At 41.4% G+C, this 21,723-nt stretch overlaps 1 protein-coding gene across 5 annotated transcripts in view; it reads right to left on the bottom strand.

Annotated features, from left to right (window-relative positions):
• The window catches only part of NDRG3 (NDRG family member 3), a 72,262-nt gene that overhangs the window by 1,612 nt on the left and 48,927 nt on the right, over positions 1-21,723 (bottom strand). For 3 of the 5 annotated variants that reach the window (XM_026503440.4, XM_026503441.4, XM_057312538.1), the window contains 8 exons: positions 16,164-16,220; positions 11,185-11,288; positions 9,474-9,539; positions 9,300-9,351; positions 5,673-5,720; positions 2,482-2,517; positions 2,326-2,377; positions 1,088-1,126 (listed from right to left, as the gene is read on the bottom strand). In XM_026503440.4, the coding sequence (XP_026359225.1) occupies positions 1,088-1,126; positions 2,326-2,377; positions 2,482-2,517; positions 5,673-5,720; positions 9,300-9,351; positions 9,474-9,539; positions 11,185-11,288; positions 16,164-16,220 (454 nt within the window). The remainder of the gene's footprint in view (positions 1-1,087; positions 1,127-2,325; positions 2,378-2,481; positions 2,518-5,672; positions 5,721-9,299; positions 9,352-9,473; positions 9,540-11,184; positions 11,289-16,163; positions 16,221-21,723) is intronic. The other 2 variants (XM_026503442.4, XM_026503443.4) reach the window with 1 other exon arrangement.

Here is a 21,723-nt window from a genome sequence, read left to right as displayed (position 1 = left end):
GGGGACTAGAAGATGGTACCCTGGCTAAACTTAGCTAATCTAGAAACTTCACCAAAGGCTTTTTCAGCTTTCCCAACCCATTTAAGGTGAGACCCAGGACAAGACATAGCCATCTCCATTCTGCATTATTTGCTTAAGTGAATGGCTATATGCAAGGCTGCTTTAATCCTTTGGATCTGGTTGGAATCTCGGCTGATTCTAGTCCACAGAAGAACGCAGGGAAACCTAAGTCCAGAGTATAGCCTCTTAGCTATGCCCACGCCATTCAAACAGTGATTAGGAAAGAGGCTTTGGGAACCCAAATAGGTAACCAAACCCTGCAGTGCATGCAAGACTAAACCAAAAGAAAGACAAACCACACAAGTATGAAGGTGCTTCACAAACACAGTGCAAGCCCGATACAACAAGACTACCATCCGTGTCCACAGGCTACCCTTGCTACCTGGGGAGGAGACATGTATGAACGTGTGGGTGTAGGGGAGGCAGGTGGGACTGGCACTGACCTCTATGCAGGCAGCAAGGTACAGAATGCCTGCGAGGGAAGGGCTCCAGAAGTGGGTGTTTCACTCAGACTACTGTTCTACTGCTGCTCTGATCCTAAGATCCTTCCAGCTTGGCCAGACACGGCCTTACCTGGCATAACCTGCCTGCATATCTTCCTGAGGCAATGGCCACTCCCCCAGCTGTCATTTCAATGCTGGGGTCAAAAGATGCCATCCCTGCTGAGTTTTCCAGGCAAAGGCTCTGGCACTCCTATTTAGAATCAAGGCTGTTCTTCAATTCCTGTGTCTGGGGTTCATGTAAGGATGAGTAGGAGACAGTAGAAGAGGGGTCCGGCCTACAAAGTTTTAGCTACTGCTGTGACCCTGGATTTGGATGATAAGAGGAAGCCTGGCTATTACAACCCGCTCCTTTCTTCCTTGGGGAACCAGAGCTGGACCTGCAGGCTAACCCTCTTAGGGCACAATGAGCCACGTTCTATCGGGCTCTCACTGCACAGGAAAACCGCGGACATGCTGCAGGCAGCCAGTGCAGCCAGGAGAGCATGGCTGGGAGGCAGGGGCGGGGCCAGCACAGAGGAAGGTACCTGACTCGGTGTTCAGGTGACTGAGCTGCACATACGGGACTGGAAGCAGGATGGACACAGGAAAAGGCAGGTTAGTGATCCAAGAGTGCCAAGTGGCAACCTCGGCTGCCTAGTAAACACTGACAGAATACTCTAAGCTAGGGATGAAGTTTTATTTTAAGCTCTCAGAGAAGAGTTGAGGCTGACTGATGTTTTATTTGCATCTCAGATGTTACTTCTCTCAACTAGTCAAGGGGAACTGTTTTCCCCTTCCCTATAAACAGCTGTCTGTTCTGGATCAGAAATGGGCTGGAAGATCAGCTGTTTCCTAGGAAAGGGATGAGAACTGGCTAGGAGAGGGACTTCTCCTCGCAGCGAGCCAGAGAGATGTGGGTGTGGGCTCGGCTGGTAGTGGCTCACAGACGGGGATGACACAGCCACTCTGGACGAGACATACACAGTCTGCCTGCCAGGCACAGGGCTGTACCCAGGGGTCAGCTGCGCCCACGCAGCTGTTCAATGGCCATTTTCCACACTTACACCAAAGACAGGGAAAAAAATAATCACCCTACTGGGTAAAGAGCTCTGTACCTGGGTTGAAGATTTTTTTCTTCTTAAAAATTCCAAGAAAGAAGCAAGTGTGGATAGTCTGTGACAAATGAGAAAGCTCAGGGGTCTACAATACAAGAGACCAGGACAGTGGCACACGATATGGACACATCCTTGGACTCGCTGTAAACTACTGTGCAAGTTCATTTCCGGTGGCGGGGCAGATGTAACTGAGGACACTACCCTTTTCTTCTGAAGTCTCCATTGTGTTTCTCTAGGCCAGGAGTCATTACCAGCTGACTTCAAATGCAAATCGTAATTTCAGATTCACAAGCTTAAGAAAGCCTAAGCCTCAGTGGTTGAAAACATGGGCTCTGGAGTCAGACCGCTAAGGTTCTGCAGGTGAACTGTTACCCTGGGAAATGTGCTTAGCCTCTTTGAGCCTCAGTTTCTTTTTCTCTAAAATGGGACTAATAACAGAACTTACCTCTTAAGGTTATAAACACTGAATGCCTGGCACAAGGTAAGTGCTTAATATGTGTTAGCTCACCTTATATAATATGCACAGATGAATGCTCCATAAACATTTGGTTTGTACTTCAGGCTGGCTAGCACAGAGGTTATGCCCTGAGAAATGGGGGCCCCCCAGATATCAAAATGACCCTATTATCATTAAATTTTTGCTAGAAAGAAAGTTTTATACTACTCACTGTAGCCCATTCCCTGCAAAAAGTACTTGAAGGCCTCGGTGAGCTTTCCAGGCTAGGAGACAAAATAAGAAGGTATTAATCTTTGCACAGGCAGAGAGGCAGAATCAAATGAGTGCCTTAAAAAAAGAAAACAACAACAACAAAGCCCCTCCTTACCTGTACTACTTGGGGCAGTCCACCACAGTCTGCCATCTAAAAGAGGAAAAATATGTAAGTCAGCTGGTACTTATACTTACGGGACATGCTCTGAAAATCCATGAGTCCTTTCAAACAGGACAGGATTGAATTTTAGGTTCTTTAACTTAATGTTTAGCTGCAACCAAGTGTACACGTCCTCAATGCACTCTTATACAAAGACTTACATCCTAGCAATGACCTTGGATATAAATCTGAAAAGATTATTTAATACTTATTAATCAGTAAGATGTAGAGCCTGGCCTTCAGGCCCAGGTTGGGAATTTTCCATTTGGGGTGACAGTGAAGTTAACCACCGTCTTCAACTACGGTTCTGCCTCCATCTGAAGAATGTTACTTTCAGAGTCCTCAAACAGCATGACCCTTACTTTTCAGGGTACCATGCTTCCTAAATTCCCTCTCAGCTCAATATTATCTTCATTCTATAACTAAGGGGATTTCTCCAATGAGATGATGATGTTGAATTTGGCCAACTCACTTGATCAGCCACTTTCCTCTCAAAGCTGGATTTGGTGAGGCTGTCTCTCACTTCATAAATATTTACAGCTGGTTATTCTCACGTGTGTAAGGATTTCTAGAGTAGGGTTTTGTTAGTACACATTGGAATTACCCAGAAGACTCATTAAAACTCAGATTCTTGGGTTTCTGCTCTAGAGATACTGATTTAATAGATCTGGGGTAGGGCTTGAGAACTTGCATTTCTTTTTTTTCTTTTTTTTTTTTTTTTTTAAGAGAGAGCGTAGGGGGGCCGGGGGGTAGGGGCAGAGGGAGAGAAAGAATCTTAAACAGACTCCACACCCAGGGCAGGGCTCGATATCATGACCCTGAGATCACCACCTGAGCCAAAATCAAGAATCGGATGCTTAAATGACTGAGCCATCCAGGCGCTCCAAGCACTTGCTTTTTTTTTTTTTTTTTTGACAGAGACAGCCAGTGAGAGAGAACACAAGCAGGGGGAGTGGGAGAGGAAGAAGCAGGCTCCCAGCGGGGGAGCCTGATGTGGGGCTTGATCCCATAACGCCGGGATCACGCCCTGAGCCGAAGGCAGAGGCTTAACGACTGCGCCACTCAGGCGCCCCAGCACTTGCATTTCTAACAAGCTCCCAGGTGAAGCAGATTCTGTCAATCTGCAGAAAACACTGTTTCTACGGCATGATAGCCAAACACGGGCCCACCCTTCCTTCCAGCTATTATGTGTTCTGTAGTCAGTATCCTATTCAGGCTGACTGGAACTGAAGAAAAAAAAGAGATAGAGGGGCACCTGGTGGCTCAGTCAGTTGAACATCCAACTTTTGGTTTCGGCTCAGGTCATGATCTCAGGGCTATGAGATTGAGCCCTGCCTTGAATGTGGAGTCTGCTTAGGATTCTCATTCTCCCTCTCCCTCACCCTCTTCCCCTCCCCTGCTCACACTCTCTCTCAAAAAAATAAACCATCGTTTCTGTTCACTAGCATGAAAACTTTCTTTGAGGTGGAGACTGTTATTTAGCAGATGGGAATGCCACAGAAGGCACAGGAATTTGAGGTTAATGGGACAGTCCCTTAAAATTCTACGAATAATACCAGGAACAAACATTTACCCTGATTAAATATACACCTAACTGGTAGAGGCTGTATTTTAATGAAGTTCAAGAGTCAAATCTGACATAAAACGACACACGCAGAAAGAGAATATTAGGCGGGACTATTTCCAAGTCTGACGCCTGTCAAGTAGTTGTAGAGTCAGTTGTTACGCTGTTGCGGTGGGCAGTTCTGCCCGGAAATAAACTACATCTACAGCTATTACAGAGCTCAGTTTTCGTACTTTCAAAACACCGATTCAAACCTGTACTGAAAAACTATTCGAACCCATATACTTTTAAAATAACACCCCTATTTTGGACCAGTTCATCAACCACCTGGACCTCAGAACATTTTGCGTTCTGTCGCCTCAGAGCATTAACCTCAGGTTCTATTTCCAGGAACTATGGCCTGCTTCTGGTGACAGCACTTCCCTTTCAAGCCACTTCAAAGAGAAAGGGAAGAAAGCACAGGTCTTTCAGGCTGAGAAAGTAGCAGTAAGCAACGTAAGATCAGCACTTAAATACAGTAATCCATATTCAAATCAGGGTGTCAGGCCCCTGAACATTTTACTATAGGCTGCAGAAAAAACAAGGTTGACACTCTTGCCTGGGGTAAAATGAAAAGGGAGAGAAACCTGACACTAGCTAGAAATTCAGTACAACAGTTGCTCTCTATTTGCCCTAAGAGGAAGAAAATGTACCCACCCTCATCATTAGAATGTTACTGGAAGCTTCCTAAACAATACACTGGGACATGGCATGTAAATAATTTCGATTCATCCTAATTCTCACAAAATTAAATAATGCTTACGAAGTTTTTAATGACATGGGAAGATGTTCATGTCAAAAAGTTGAGGAGGAACACCTGGGTGGCTCAATTAAACGTCTGCCTTCATCTCAGGTCACGATCCCAGCGTCCTGGGATCAAGTTCTGTGTTGGGCTCCCTACTCAGCGGGGAGCCTGCTTCTCCCTCTGCCTGCCACTCCTCCTGCTTGTTCTCTCTCTCTCTCTCTCTCTCTTGTTCTGACAAATAAAATCGTTAAAAAAAAAAAAAAAACCCACAAAAAACCAGACACAGGGCTGTAAATATCCTGACCTTAATGATGTATAAAGTGTACAGGAAAAAGACCCCAATTATTTTTTCCTTTAGGAGAGTTAGCACAGGGGTTGCGGGGGAGAGGGGCAGAGGGGGAGAGAGAATCTTAAGCAGGCTCCATGCTCAGCACAGAGCCCAAAGTGGGACTCGAATCTCAGGACCCCTGAGATCATGACCTGAGCCGAAATCAAGAGTTGGATGCTTAACTGACTGAGCCACCCAGGCACCCCAAGACATCAATATTTTTACCAGAGGGGAACTTTGGGTGGTATGATTATGGGTAATTTTTATTGATTTCATTATTTACTCTTCTTTATTTTCCAATTTTCTACAGTGAGAATATATTCAGGAAAAAGAAAAAAGAGAGAGAGAGAGAATCAGAGAGAGAGAAAAGCTTTCCCTCTTTCTGGGCAACTATTTCAGAAATAGAGTAATTCGAGCCATGTATAGTTTACTCACAAATTGACGGGCCATGAGGGAAGACAACACCTTACCTTTAGCAAAGTTGTATTTATAGGGTTCAGGCGAGAGTTGCATTCAACCTTAAAAAAAGAAAAAAAGAGAAAACAATTTTATGACCACTAGAAAAATAAGAAATAGTGCGGCATGAGAATGATCTTCCAAAATCAACAGCTTAGTTTCGAGATGGCTGAATCAGCCAAAGAAATTACCAAAATACAAAGTAAGAGATACATGATGTATTTGGTATCTATTTCCGAGTAACTAAAAGTCTAGCTAATTTCATTTTCTGAATCTGTTGCGAGTATTTAAAGAACTACATGTTGAATCTAATTTCTCCTACTGGCTACCTAACTTAGGGGCTAGTTACCTATTTTAAAATGTGAACTGGATCATGGCCCTCACCTGCTGGGGCTCTGATGGCTTCCCAGCACAAATGGCCCTGACCAAGCCCGATTCCCAACCCTCCTTACCCCCCCTTCCCTGTACCCTGGGTTTGCCATTCTGCACACCCTCTTTTCTGACTCAGGTCTTTCACTATTCCACCTAAATACTGACTACTCTGTTTTTTTCTCTCACAGCAGTTATCAGAATTAGGAATTACAACCTATGTGATTATACTCGTTTGGTGTCCTATACTCTTATACCCACGAAGGCGGGGACCTCAAAGAAAAGCTTTTAGGGAGATAATCTCTAGGTTTAGCAATGTTTTATGGCTAATTTAATCAATGAAATCTCTCCTTTTACACATGCTTGCCAAGCATACACATACAAAACACTGCTAAGAGTCTGGAATCCACTAACGTGAAAACATATAATACAAGGCTGAATGGTATCACTTCAAAATTTCACAACTGAGCTGAGTACAGAAGGATGAGTAGGATTTCAAGAGACAGTAAAAAGAAGGGATGGGTGTTTGAAGGCTTCCAGAGTCTGGGGGAAAGCATAAGCAAAGAACCAGGAGGCGTGAAGTGGAGGGACAGGGCATGTGTGGGATTACAGAGGTGTGGTGTGAAGATACACTGGAAGGCAAGTCTGGGGGGCAGACTGGAGCTGACCATGGAAGGGAAGCAGCCATGGAAGGTTTCTGAGGTAAAAGGATTTGTTTTAGTAAAGTAACCAGCTGTGGCCTGTATGACAGACTACGGAAGCACTGAGCTAGTTAGGGAGTTATTAAAATTACCTAGGCAAGAACCAGTAATCCAGCTGAACTCTGGGGATTGCTGATGGGCAGGTATATAAAACTCTTCTATAATCAGGGGATGATCTAAAAACCAGGATCACCAAACCAGATTTTGCTCTACACAAATGACAATGCAGGCAGTGATAAGCAAATGTACCAGTTTACTACAGAATATCATTAATGTACCAGTTGACTACAGAATATCCTTAACCCTAAACTGCAGAATTTAAAAACTGGATCCCTAACTCCCAAGCACAGTGCTTAGAACATAGTAGACATGCAGTAACTATTTTCTGGAAGAATGAGCTCCCACATCTGGATGTAATATAATAAATCATGCTTTCCTTGGTTTACCACTTTGTAATTTCTTTAACTCTGTAAGAAGTCTCCATATCTGCTAAGACGAACGCAATGGTAGTTTTTTTGACATGTCTACTCTCTCCCTAGCTCCCCATATGCAGAGACTCCATCTTATTCATTTTTGGATTCCCCATAGCATCGAGCAAATAGGGAGAAGCTCAAAAAATGAGGCTATTTGAATAAGTGAGCAAGAACAGTTAGCAAAAATGACCAAAACTTGAGGAGCTCCTTCCTGCTCTTACGTGCACGGATAGTCCTCTAATCCCTACCAATTTGTGGGATAAAATGTTAGCTCTCACATGCTAGACTCTGTCTAGAAGAGCATCTACTTTGTGATACAGACAGGGCTCCTGAGGTTCTTACGTATAAATGCTGAAGATGAGGAAATCAGAAAACAAGACCTTATCTGTATTGGCCAAACTATCTAGTCATGAAAAAGAAGAATTGGCAATGTTGCCTTAAGTCCATGCAAGTTTAATATAATAAAAAAACATTAAAAAAAAGTATTTTCTAAAAACAACACTGTTTTCCTTTTTCAGGTCACATATTTATGAAGAAAAAAAAATTTTTAAAGTAATATCTATATCCAATGTGGGGCTCAAACTCATGACCCCGAGATCAAGGGTCACACGCTCTACCAACTGAGCCAGTCAGGCGCCCCTGAAGAAATGTTTTTGATAGATATTTTTGTAGCATGTATTCCCACCTTTTTAGCCAGGACAGACTGACCTTTATAAAACTCCTTCATGATGAATTGGGATCATCACTATAACTATCACCTTCGGGGATTTTTTTTTTTTTAACTCGAGGGTCATTTAACTCTGTGCTAAAACCACGCCATGTATTTTATACCAGACAGGGAATGTTTCTCAGGATGACTCAGGGAGGTACGAACATATCATCACATCTACCTCACCCTACACTTACCCTGCCCCATAAGCCTTCTCATCTATGTCTACACACCTGATTAGCTACTGGATTCCCTTTCCCAAAAGCTTTACTCCCTAATGTTTTTCTCTGAACAGGGCAGAAGTGAAGGCTGCCAAAGAAAACCAGGTAATCTCACACAGATACTTATTTATATCACATATATTGTGGGGAAAAACAAGTAAATGCTAATAGGTACATGAAAAACTGTCAACTTCATTTGTAACCAAAAAAATGCACATTGAACAGTGGGACACCATTTTCAACCCACTAAATTATTAATAAAATTTAAAAATCCAGTGCTGGACAAGATGCTGTGAAATAGGCGCTCTCATACATTGCTGATGCTAACACACTGCTATGTCCTTTCTGGAAAGGAATTTGGCAAATGTTATCAAAAATTTTGCAAAAATTTATGCTTTTTGACACATTAATTCCATTTCTAGAAATCTATCCCAGGGAAATGATCAAAAATTCAATACGGATGTTCAAGAGCAACATTATTAATGGTCCAAAATCTGGTATCATCAACTGGAGAATGAGCTTAAACAAAGGTGCATTTACAAGACTAAATATTATACAGATGTACCGACTTTATAATATGGAAAAAGGCTATCAAAAAAGCTATTAGTAATCAGGTTCCCAAATCTTTTATGTTTAGTATCACCCAGGGTATGTTAGAGGAAAACATAACAGTTTACCTTTGGGTAAACATAACATTGGGTAATGGGATTGTGATGTTTCCTCCTGTCCTTCTATTTTTAAATTTTTCATATTTTCTACAATGAGCATGTATTATTTTTACCATTTATACTTGAGGAGGAGGCAGAGGAAAGCATACAGGCTCTCAGCAACCTTTCCAGTCTCATACAGTTCCAGATGTACGGTGGCGGCAGAAGGCCGGAGGGCTGTCAGAAATCTGACAGTAAGCAAATGGTGTTTAATTATACTACTTGCCACAAAGTGAACACCACATAAAGCAATCAAAGGTAATACTGATCCTTCTGATGAAATCTAGTGGATGATGAGGAACTCATTTTCCAAACTGGGTAATAAGGAGCAAACACGGATACATGTAATCAGAAATAACAAAGACGACCATTTACAACTGTTTCTAGAGTGCCAGCAGTGTGCTGTATACATTTTATTGCATTTAATCTCATTTATCTTCACAACATCAGGACATACTTACCACCGCCTCAACTGCAGGTGAACTGTCCCCTACCACCAGTAGAGTAGAGCACCTGGGGAAAGGCAAAGTAAGAGGTGACACTCTGCAAACAGCACCTATATTCCACTGAACACTGAATTAGTGTATGAAAGGCAAAGATATTTAGCAACTTACTAGGGAAACTGAGGGACTTACTTTAATGTCTTCGATTTGTTATCATTTTGGCCCAGCATGGGTCTTTCAATCTCTAGGTCTCTGCGTCTAGAAAAACAAGGGAAGCAACACCCTTCTCAGGTAAAATCATGGCAACTCAAGATTATTTCCTGGTCGTGAAAATGAAAATGTATCGAGGAATTTGAAACTATCTTTCCTTCACACCTAATGAGGGAAGGGGCCCTTGTGCACTTTGTTCACGAGCAGCCATTTTAGTAGCATCCTGAGGGGTACAGAGCAGGAACGAGGTTCCTGGCTCAACCCTGAGGGGCACTATGTGATGCCAGAAGTTTAGAAGCAACTTCAAAACTCAATAGCAATGCTATTGAAATCTTCAAGTTGTAGCGTTTAATTTTCCAACTAGTTTATAGGAATAAATTCCTTAAGAGAAGGGGAACTTTTTTGGGGAAAACTTTTTTTTTTAATTCTTTATTTATTTATTTGACAGAGAACGAGAGTGAGAGAGAACAAAAAGGAGGAGCGGTAGGCAGAGGGAGAGGGAGAAGCAGGCTCCCTGCTGAGCAGAGAGCCCCATGTGGGACTCGATCCCAGGACCCTGAGATCATGACCTGAGCCGAAGGCAGACGCTTAAGCCACTGAGCCACCCAGGTGCCCCACAGGAAAACTTTTAACTAACATAGTTTAGTGCAGTACTTAATAAACCTTTCTGATTTCGACTGAAAATAAGCAGGCTCTGTTACACAGAGAAAAGAGTTGGAGAGACCAGGTTCAAAATCTCTGGGTGAGTTTAGGTAAGTTACAGCTGACCCATTTTCTCAATCTTTTCCCATATACTCAGAAAGCTAGCAGGAGTGAGTGAGTATGTTTAACCTTGGAAAAGCTGGTCCCAAGATAAGAATCCAACTCTCTCAGTGACTGGGGGAGACATGACAGTAGGTTTTGGAATGTACACAAACAAAAGAGAATTTACTAGTGTCTATGTGTTACTTCTGCCCGATGACAAGATGTCAGGGAAGAGAAACTGAATCAAGGCCTAAGACTTCTATTCTTTGCCTCTTCTCCATGTATTTTTCTGTCCTGCCTCATATTATGTGTATGTTTTTGTGTGTGTACATAACTGAGGTACTTTATTTAATTTCAAAACATCTTAAAACTACAGATGGTATTTGAATGGGTCCAAAACAGCCTTCAGTTCAGTTTTTTTTTTTTTTTAAAGTAATCTCTACACCCAACGTGGAGCTTGAACTCATGACCCCAAAATCAAGTCACACACTCTACCAACTCAGCCAGCCAGGTGCCCCCATTCATTTTTCTTGAAAGCTGTCTTCCTATCTGTCTGATAGCCCTTCCTCTTTTACTGTGGTGCAACAGCATGAAAGCAATCTCATGACACAGCACTGAAAGAAGTGGTTTATTTCCCCTTCCCCTCTCCCTCAAATGTCAATTATCCTTTTGGACCTAGTTTACATTCATTCATTCATTCATTCATTCATTCATTCATTTTAAAGATTTTATTTATTCCTTTGACAGAGAGAGAGACAGCCAGCGAGAGAAGGAACACAAGCAGGGGGAGTGGGAGAGGAAGAAGCAGGCTCCCAGGGGAAGAGCCTGACGTGGGGCTCGATCCCAGAACACCAGGATCACGCCCTGAGCCAAAGGCAAATGCTTAACAACTGAGCCACCCAGGCGCCCCTCGTTTACATTTAACTGGAGGAATAGGAAACAACTGTACCCGTTATAAGAACCCAGGAAGAGCTGTAGGTTTTCTTGATTGATATCTTGGGCAATATGCAGCCTGTAGGTTTGAATCAGGTCCAAGTTGGCCTGCAACTCTTCCTAGAACAATTGAAAAGAGAAACAAGGTAAACATCTGAGCTACAGTACAAGTCTATGTTGTTTGGTTTGCATTCTCAATGCCCAAAGCCAAATCTCTCTGCACAAGATGGGAAATGGGGCAGAGCCTGGAGCCTACCCTTGTACTGGTAGGCTGAATGGCTCAAGTCTTTATCTGCAGTAGACTGGTTCAGTGCCATATTCTGTGTCAGGTGAGGGCACAAAGAATCTATTATGGCAAAAGCTGGTCACCAACTCCAGGCCAAATGTAAAAACTTGGGAGATTTGCTCTGAACTTCCTCCTTACCTGAAGCACCCAGAAACTGCACTGGACCCAGAAACTGCTGTGGAACTCAGAGAGGTCACCTAACCATTCAGAACCCTAGTTTCCTTATTTGTTTTGTGCATGTTCTGCTATTCCTCATAAAACATGAAGATAATAACCAGATACCTGACAAGGCTGTTTTATTTATTTTTAAAGTAGGCTCTACACCTAATGTGGGGCTTGAACTCATGAGCCTGAGATCAAGAGTCGCATGCTCTACCGACTGAAACAGCCAAGAGCCCCTGACAAGCTGTCTTAAAGATTAGATAAGAAAAGTTACATGAACCGTAAAGTGCAAAATAAATGGAAGTTGGGGCATCAGGCCGGCTCAGTCTGTAAAGCGAACAACTCTTGATCTCAGGGTCGTGAGTTCAATCCCCATGCTGGGTATAGAGACTACTTCAAAAAATTTTTTTAAAAAGGGAAGGTAACATCTTTCTTAGCCATAAATCTACATAATTAACTTAGCTGTATGGATATAATATAATCAGCATATCACTTATTTATTATTTATATAATCACTTCGTAATATCTATAGAAATATATTAATTCCATTTACATTTTATTAAGTCAATTTATCATTTGTTTAATCTTACTGCTATTACTATTAAAGGTATAAAATACGAGAGAAACAAATGGTTTATACAGTGAAGTGAGTCTCCCTCCCCCACCACCCATTGTCCAATGGTGTCTCTCTTGCTGGCCTTCTCAGGTCATCACAACAGTTGCCAGGTTCTTGTGTGCATAAACATGTATGTACATACGTGTACACATATACACAAGTGCACACACACCCAGCAAGCAGTTTTAAGCAGAAGGGAAAATGTCTGCTTTGGAGGAAAGAAGTGGATCAGGGATAGTAAGAGAGCCAGTTAATCCAGGGCAGTGTGTAAAGGGCGCCATCAAACTTCGTAGAGAAATATAGATAAGGAGAATATCTGTTTGCATTCTTACTACCATATAGGTAAAGTGAGCCAAGAATACAGTTGGAAACTGACCAAATGGATCAGAGTCTACCTGAAACTAAAGGGCACTACGATCACTCTGAGGAAATACAGTAAATGGTAAAGAAACGGTAATAAGAAAAGTAACACCAAATGAAGCACACAGCTATCAGAGACGAAATGTGTAGCCAGCTCCCTCTTCAAGGTCTGGAGAGGAGTCTGGGCAGCAAAGTTTGAGATAAAAGAGAGAAGAAATGATAAAACTGGCTTAAGTGCTAATGGAACTTCTTAGGCAAAGCTGTTATGTATAAATTGCCTCCCCACTTTTTTTTTTTTTTTTAAACCCAAATTGTGGTCTGCTAGACATACTGTTCTACACTCCGCTTCTCCCCTTAAAGTATCAGAGACCATTCCTTATCAGGACATATGGAGCTGCCTTGTTTATTTATACTTCTTGTTTCTCTACAACCTTCCTTAATGGCCATTCTTTTTAATTTTTGCAAATCTGATAGATGAAAAAGAGGGTGTCGCCATGGTTGTTTTTTCTTATTGGTGAAAATGAGATTATTCATGTTGCAAAACCTTAGCTGTTACCATTTCTAAGTATTAGAAGCAATATATACATTTGCTTGCTTAAATTTTATTTTTCTGAAAGTTTTTTTATTTATTTAAGTGATCTCTATATCCAAAGTGGGGCTCAAACTCATGACCCCAAAAATCAAGAGTTGCACACTTCGACTGAGCTAGCCAGGCACCCCAAGACTTTATTTTTTAAGAGTAGTTCTAAATTGACAGCAAAATGGAAAGGAAGGCTTTCTTTGTTTTTGAAAAAACGACTCCTTGTTCTTCCCCAAATCTAAAATTTTGAATTTTATTTCTCCTTCAAGGCCCAGCTGGGATACCTCCTCTACATAGAGGCCCTTTCCTGATCCCCAAATCAGAAGTAAACCTCTATGGCCTTTGAATTCCTCTAGGCCCCTCATGGTGTCTCTCCTGAGGCACCCTGGCATGGTAGAAAGAGGAAAGCTTCAGAGTTAGGCAAATATCTGGCTTCAAATCTCCTCCCTCAATATGTTATTAGCTGGAAACAAATTCATTCTTCATCTGTAAAGTGGGAATAATACAATTTCTATTAAGAGAGTATTAGATTGATTAATATACATAAAATGTTTCTCTGAAATTTGTAGGTGTTCAATGAAAGGTAGTTCTTATTACTTATCCCTTTTTATCTATGCTACAATAGTATTTCTGTATAGCGTATCTCCCTCCAGAGTGAACTCCCAGAGAATAAAGGTTGTATCTTCTATACTTCCACAGCACTTAGCATGGAATTTTGTAAACTTTGTGAACTGGTTTTTAAGGTCTACAGTCAAAACCAAGCATGCTATGTCTTTAGGAGAGTACCCACTCTACTCAGCACCTGTGAAAAGATCACAATCACAGTCTTTGAGACTTCCAATTAAAGATGCTGGATTAAAACACAACTTTACTCCTTCCAGAAAAATCTCAAAGGTAACAGCAAAAATTTTTCTTTGTAAGTCATAAACTCATAAGGACAAAGGCAACAGGAAAAGTAACAATAGCTATTATATCTTGAGAGTGGGAAAGCAGAAGAAAGACTATAATCGTTCATTTAGCAGATTTGGTATGCTAGGCTGGCAGTGGGGAGTGAAAGAAGTCCGTGAACATGTACCAAGTAGCCTGAAAAGGCTCAAGACTTTTAGGCACCAGTTTTCTCTGCAAGCAGAGAGTAAAGATGGGGCTAACAAAAGAAGGTTAGTTCGAAGTTCTGTTAAATAAAAATATAACATCAGGAAGACAAACAATCATATTACACAAAGCAAAAACAAACAATTGAAGGGAGAAATAGAAAATTCAACAATAATAGTTGTTAACTTTAATATCTCACTTTAATTTATGGATGAATAATGAGGCAGAAGATGACAAGGAAATAGAAGAATTGAACAACACTGTAAACCACCAGACCTGACAAGACACCCAGAGTACATTCCACTTAAGCAGCAGAATGAATACACATCCTTCTCATGTGTACATGGAACAGACAGGCCACACGTTAGGACCATATGGTAGGACATAAAATGAATCTCAATACATTCAAAATGGAATGAAATGTTAAGTATATCCTCTGATCACAATGGAACAAAATTAGAAATCAATAACAGAAGGAAATCTGGGAAATGGAACAAAATACTCCTAAATAACTAATGGGTTAAGGAATCACAAGGAAATCAGAAAATACTTTTGAGATAAATGAAACCGTCAGAACTATGGGCTGCAGCTAACGTGGTGTTGAGAGGGAAATTTATAGCTGTAAACGCCTATATGAAAAAAAGAAGAAATCTCAAATCCACAACTAGCCTTCCACCTTAAGAAACTAGAAAAAGAAGGGGCGCCTGGGTGGCTCAGTCAGTTAAGCACCTGACTCATGATCTCGGCATAGGTCTTCATATCAGGGTCGTGAGTCTGAGCCCCACGTTGGGCTCTGTGCTGGGTGTGGTGGAGCCTGCTTAAATAAAAGAAAGAAAGAAACTGGAAAAACAAGAGGAAACTTAAAGCAAGCAGAAGGAGGGCAATAACAACTATTAGAGTGCAAATAAATGAAATAGAGAATTTAAAAAGAACAGGAAAAAAAACCCCAATAAAACCAACAATTGGTTGGCCGGACTGCCAAAGAAAAAGAAATAAGATTCAAATTACTAAAAACAGGGAGGAAAGAGGAGACATTATTTTTAACCTTACAGAACTAAAAAGAATTATAAAGGAGTATTATGAATAATTTATGCCAACCAACTGGGTAATACCTGAGATGAAATGGACAAATTTCTAGAAAGACACAAATCACCTAAAGCATCTCAAGAAATAGTAAAATTTTAATAGATCTTTAATAAGTAAAGACATTAAATTAGTAACATAAAAAGTATTCACAAAGAAAAGCTTTGGCCCAGATGGTGTCACTATGAATTCTACCAAATATTTAAAGAAGAATCGACAGTGATCTTTCCCCAACTCTCACAAAAAATAAGATGATACTTATCTCATTCAGAATCTTATTATCCAATTCACTCTTCCTTCTGGAAAGAGGACTGGGGTTTCCTTTCCCACCCAAAAATTATCCATACCTGTCATTTCCTCTATAGACTTCAGTTTCCTTACCAGTAAAACATGGGAATGAACAAGATAATCTCTAAGGTTCTTTAAACATTGATATTTGTTTCTTTTGGTTCCATTTTTCTCTGAAATTTCTATTTCTGTGAAGCCTTTCCCAGATTTCATTACGGCTCTGAAGATGTTTGGTGAGGCACGTGATGTTGTCAAACATTAACAGATGGCAGGCTGCTGACAGAGAACAGGTGGTGGGGGAGGGGATTCTGTCTTCCCTCATCTCTTCAAATGCCAAGAGCCAAGTGGCACTGAATTAATGCCTCTCCCCTAAGACTGGCCTCTGCTGAGCCACATGCATCACACTCTGCCCTGGAAGTGGCACCCACGAGGATCAGGTGAATTCTAAGGTACCCCCTCTTTCCTGAGGTAAATAAGGTTTTGCTGCAAGCCAACAAACAAGCTGTCCTGGTTGGAATAGGCACTTACCTGACCAAAGTGATGAGCCAAAATAATGTCCACGACATTGGTTGTCAAGCCTGAGAGCTAAAAAGACAAAAGCTTGGTGTCAAGGGAGTTAAGCATACATATTTATCAAGCTGTCCACTTATGATTAGTGCACCTTACTGTACACATGCTATCCCTCAACAAACAAAAGCACATGTCAGTGTCACGCATTTTCATGAGATGGTGGTTTCAAGATATATGAGAACAAAAAACAAGTCAGAAAAAAATGGTCTCCCTTCCAGGGGAATAATATCACCTGCTTTGAAATAGGTGGCTAGAGGGGCGCCTGGGTGACTCAGTAGGTTAAGTGTCTGCCTTTGGCTCAGGTCATGATCTCACCCTCTCCCTCGGCCCCTCTCCCCATCGTGTTCCCTCTCTCAAATAAATGTTTTTAAAAATCTTTTCTTTTTTTTTCTTTTTTTTAAAAGATTTTATTTATTTATCTGGCAGAGCATAAGCAGGCGGAGCGGCAGGCAGAGAGGAAGGGAGAGAGAGAAGCAGGCTCCCCACCGAGCAAGGAGCCAGATGCCTTCCAATCCCAGGACCCTGGGATCATGACCTGAGCCAAAGGCAGACACTTAACTGACTGAGCCACCCAGGTGCCCCTAAAAAAAAAGAAAGAAACAGGTTGCTAGAAGAAATGCTGGTCATTCCTTCTTTGAAAACTTAAGACCTAGAACTCTTGGCTATTAGCTACTTCATTCCTGCCTATATTTATGCATTTACACTGGATACACGGCTAATACGGATTGACTTAAGAATACTCTCGAGCCACTCAAGAAACAAAAACAATTTTTTCTTTCCTCCAGTTTTTGCTATCTTCATTTCAAGGAGTGGGAGGAAACTGCTGTTTACAGAATGTTCTTGCGTTTTGAACATTTTCCTAATTTTTTCCATTTCAAAATGATGCATATCACAGTCTAATAAATGCAGCAATCTGTGCAAATCTGCAGACTGCTAGTCTATTTTCAGAAAAATTTCCAACTCAAATTATGTTGCTGATTCCCTGTAGCCTTCTTCCTCGGTTTTATGCTTAATTCCTACTGCTGACTTGGATGAGAGGTGAAGTGCTGAACTGGGAGTGCAGATGGAGAAGAGGAGATGAGGAGACAGACATGGATATGCATAGAGCAGGATTACATGGTCCCAGAAAGATTAAGGAAGAAAGAAGCCCAGAAATCTTCAGACGGGTTACCAATGATCAAACTGCTATAAATTAAAGATAATTAGAATTAATAACCGTTCATGTTTAATACTCATAAGGTCATTCTCAAGTTTCATAACAATTTTATTAGGTTATTACACATAATTTGTTTTACATTATTGAGAGTGTTCAGGTAAATTCTAACACAACCACATAAGTGGACAGCAATTAGAACAAGTTTTAAGTAAGTCAGATTATAAGGAAGAATTTTCCACAGCATCTGGCAATAGCATCATTAATATATTTCACCCAAAGCTAGAGTATGCATATTTCTCTAGAACTTGAATGTGGGGAGAAATGGATAAATTTTTTAGAATCTAGTCTACTGGTAGGTAGAGCATTTTTTTTTTTAATTCTAGTGTACTTAACATACAGTGTGTTATATTTGTTTCAGATGCATAATATAGTAATTCAACAATTACATATATTACACAGTGCTCATCAAAGTAAGTATAATCTTAATCCTCTTCACCTATTTCACCCATCCCCCCACTCACCTCCCCTCTGGTAACCATCTGTTCTCCAGCTAAAGTCTGTTTTTTTGGTTTGTCTCTCTTTTTTTCTGCCTTTGTTCATTTGTTTTATTTCTTAAAATTCCAGTAGGTGGAATATTTTAATATTTTAAAGTAATTTAAAAGCTATACAGGCTTATCACAGAAAATCAGGAAAATATGGAATATGAAAAAGAAAATAAAAATCCTCTGTAATGCTACCAGCCAAAGATATAACTATTAGTAACAAATTCTTTTCTCTTTTTCCTTTTTTTTTTTTTAATATAGTGGGCAAGACCAGCATTTTCACTGATTTTTTAATGTAATTTCTATACCAAATGTGGGGCTTGAACTCACAACCCTGAAATGAAGAGGTGGATGCTCTACTTGATGCGGGAAGCAAAGGCAAAAGAAAAAATTACATTTCCTTACTGGCTATAGCCCATTGACAAGTCCTTGAAACAGGCAGAGTGGCCTTCCTCTGGGAGCTCAGGTGCCTCCATGTTGACACTTTGCTAAGGGCAAAAGGCAAACTTAGCTGACCATTATCCAGGCACCCCAGGCTCCTGTAAGTCTTCTTCAACATATAAAAACTCCTTTGGAGGAGCACCTGGTGTGGCTCAGTCGGTTAAGTGACTGACTCTTGGTTTCAGCTCAGGTCATAATCTCAGGGTTGTGAGATCAAGACCCATGTTGGGCCCTGCGCGGGGTGTGGAGCCGGCTTGAGATTCTCTCTTGCCCTCTCCTTCTGCCCCTCCCCACTTAAAAAAAATTCCTTGGGAAACTTCCTTTATCTCTACCCCTCAAGATACATGTTAGCAATCATCCTCCAAGCATATGGCCCGCTGATAAACATCTGAAGGGTCTCATGACCAGGTTTTTACTAGACAGTAATGGATGACGTTTTCCTAACAACAGCTAGCTATATACTTAAAAGTATAAAGTCAATAGCTCCTCATAATCCCGATATAGCTCTTTGCGCCCCTGGGTCCTGTCCCCGTGCTTTAATAAAACCAGCTCAAGAATTCTTTCTTGGCCATTCACTCTTGGACCCCACATCAAATCACATCAGGAAATACTAGACAGGTATTAGATTCTTAAAAAATTATTATCCTTCTATTTAAAGCTTTTAAGTATCACTATTTATCCTTCAGGTACGTTCCTAGATACTGAATTACTGGATCTCATGGTTGAATATCTGTAAAGCTTTGATACATATGACAAGCTGGGAGTGGTATTTTGGAGGCTATATCCAGTGGTGTATTAGAATAAACATTTATGGCAACTTAAAAATACTTAAAAATAGGTATTTGTTTAAAAATGAGATTATTATTACATTAGCATCTTTTAGCAGGTAATGAAAGCTTGGGTTATTTTTTCTCTGGAAAACTTTATAACATTGCTGCTTTAATCTCAACCTCATAGTTTCGGATTAAAAGTTTCAGATTACAATAATTTACAAATAATATTTGTACTGAATAAAGAAAAATGTTTCAAAAGTAATTCCTTTTCTAATCTAAAACAGTGAATGACTTTTTTAGCACAGGTCAGTTCAAAGCAAAAGTTATACGATACTATGCTTTTACTCTTATTTCCTCTTTTCACTCTGGTTGTTGCTGGGATTGTTTATATTTGTAAAGTCATTACAACGAGGGAGCAAAAGGCAAATTGAAGGCTAGCACTCTTCCCTCCACCCTGCCAGAGGTGGGATATGTGTGACATTCCTCAACGAACTCATGGCTGCTTTAATGTTAATGTTTTGCTAGAGACTAAAAACCACCTTATCTTGACAATAGCCAGACCTCCAGGATCCTATAACTCTTCCTTAACGTGCAAAACTCCCTTTAGAGACTTAGGTTCTCTCTACCATCCCCAGCCCCCAAACTTAAAAGTATATAATCAATAGCTCCTCACAATCCCAGTGTAGCTCTTTCTGCCCATGGGCCCTGTCTCCATGCTATAATAAAAACACCCTTTCACACCGTAAACGTCTCAAGAATTCTTTCCTGACCTTTGGGCACGACAATCCCACATCGTATTTTGGTGGCCTATACTGGGATTCTGCATCTTCCTTCATCTGGACTTCAGCTTCAGTACAAACTTGGTGAGTTATTCTCTCTTCTCTTCTTACTTTCATTCAGAGGGTATTCAAGGAGTATGGTCTTATTGAAACACTTTCACGTCCATTGCTCAGGCTGCGTTCCTCTAGCCCTCAGCTACTCCACGGGGAGGAACAGAAGCCTGTCTTTTGGCTGGAAGCTAGTACCCTGGCCAGAATGGTAATAAGACCCAGAAACCTGATGCCCTCTCTTTATTCCTATTCTTATACAATGCTGTCTTTCTTGGACACGGGACAGCCACCTAAGTCACTAGTACGACTGCCAATCTTAAGACTCCCATGTAAGGCTTCCTCCTCATTGGTCTAATGTGACATCTCTGGTCTAGCCATTTCTGGCCACAAGACCTCCACCCAGAGCCAGCTGAAACCAATACTTGATTGAATTAAAACCCAATCAGGGACCATTTCCTAGGGAAGTCGGCTGTAAAGACTACATGTGTTGGAATGTGGTTTAGACCATGACAGGTTTCTATCTTTACCATTCTTCATCGATGTCCCCTACTAACCACTTAAATTACAAAATTGGGTAACTTTTCCTTGGAAAACTTTTTGAGTGTTTTCCATGTGTTTAAAATGGCAGGTTCTTCACGGCATGGCAGGGCATGGTATTTTGGTCCATTCACTGGCACCCATTTGTAGCTTAAGAAGCAATGGGTGAAGCGAGGAGACGCCAGCAATCCCTCCTACAGGGCCTTTATGGCAGGGCAGGGTGGTGATCATGGCCATCATAGCAATTTTATTCAAGGGATACCTCTGGCTGCTTTGACACCAGGAACCTCTGACATATACTGTGTGGGACGCCACCCACGAGTGGGGGGGGGGTAGGGTGGGGGGGATTTTCTTGGTAATGGACCTTCTCTGGGCTGCTTCTTCGGTTCCCAAGGACTCTCCTTTGGGATGCCTTTTAACCCACTGGAAGCAATTCAGATTGCAAACTGATCTTTTGTAACACCGCACAGCCTCAATATGATCTATCAGTTAGATTCCTTCCTCAGGAAATAGGACAAATAGGTACCCTCTGTCCAGGCCTTCCTGGTTCTAAATCAGGACCCCGACCTAAGGGCCTCTAGTATTTGGCTACTAAGCAGGCTAGGAAACTCCTTGCTGATATACTGGATGATAATTGTCTAAACAGACCTCCTCCGAATAAACCCATGTTGCAGGAGGAAACACAGGCCATCCCTAATGAGGGGCACACTGACTCTCTCACTGTTCCTCCTTCCTAATAGACACAGGTTACTCTTGTATGTGGGAGCTTCTCCCTCATTCATTTCCTGGGTTAATGGCTATGACAACTGGAGCCAACTGTCTGTGGTTAGTCTACCTCGTGACAGGGACTTTAAGGAATATTCCCAAGCAGCTGCCAAAACTCCTTATGTTTTGGGGAAGTTCCCTGTCTTCTCTGGCCTGACATGGACTGCCTAATTCCACCTGTTGGTGGAAAAAAACACCTGGCTTTTCATCTCTAAGCTGATGAGCTTTAGGACCAGGAGATTTCTTTCTTTGCCCTCTAGGCTTGTGTCCACCTCCAGGCTTCCTGGTGGCACCTCACCCCTTCCTCTGTTTCTGCACCACCTTGGGGTGCAGCCTGTATAACTGGCTCCTGTACCATCCTTGGTGCCTCTGGCACCATTGGCTCCTCCTCCCCTGTCAAGGAACGAAGTGTACCCCCTTGGACTAACATCCACTTCAGATTTCCCCACCAGTGTCTCTAATAAAAATTGACAA

The sequence above is a fragment of the Ursus arctos genome, unplaced genomic scaffold, assembly GCF_023065955.2.
Source record: "Ursus arctos isolate Adak ecotype North America unplaced genomic scaffold, UrsArc2.0 scaffold_16, whole genome shotgun sequence".
NCBI lineage: Eukaryota > Metazoa > Chordata > Mammalia > Carnivora > Ursidae > Ursus > Ursus arctos.
This window is presented reverse-complemented; position numbering and strand designations above follow the sequence as displayed.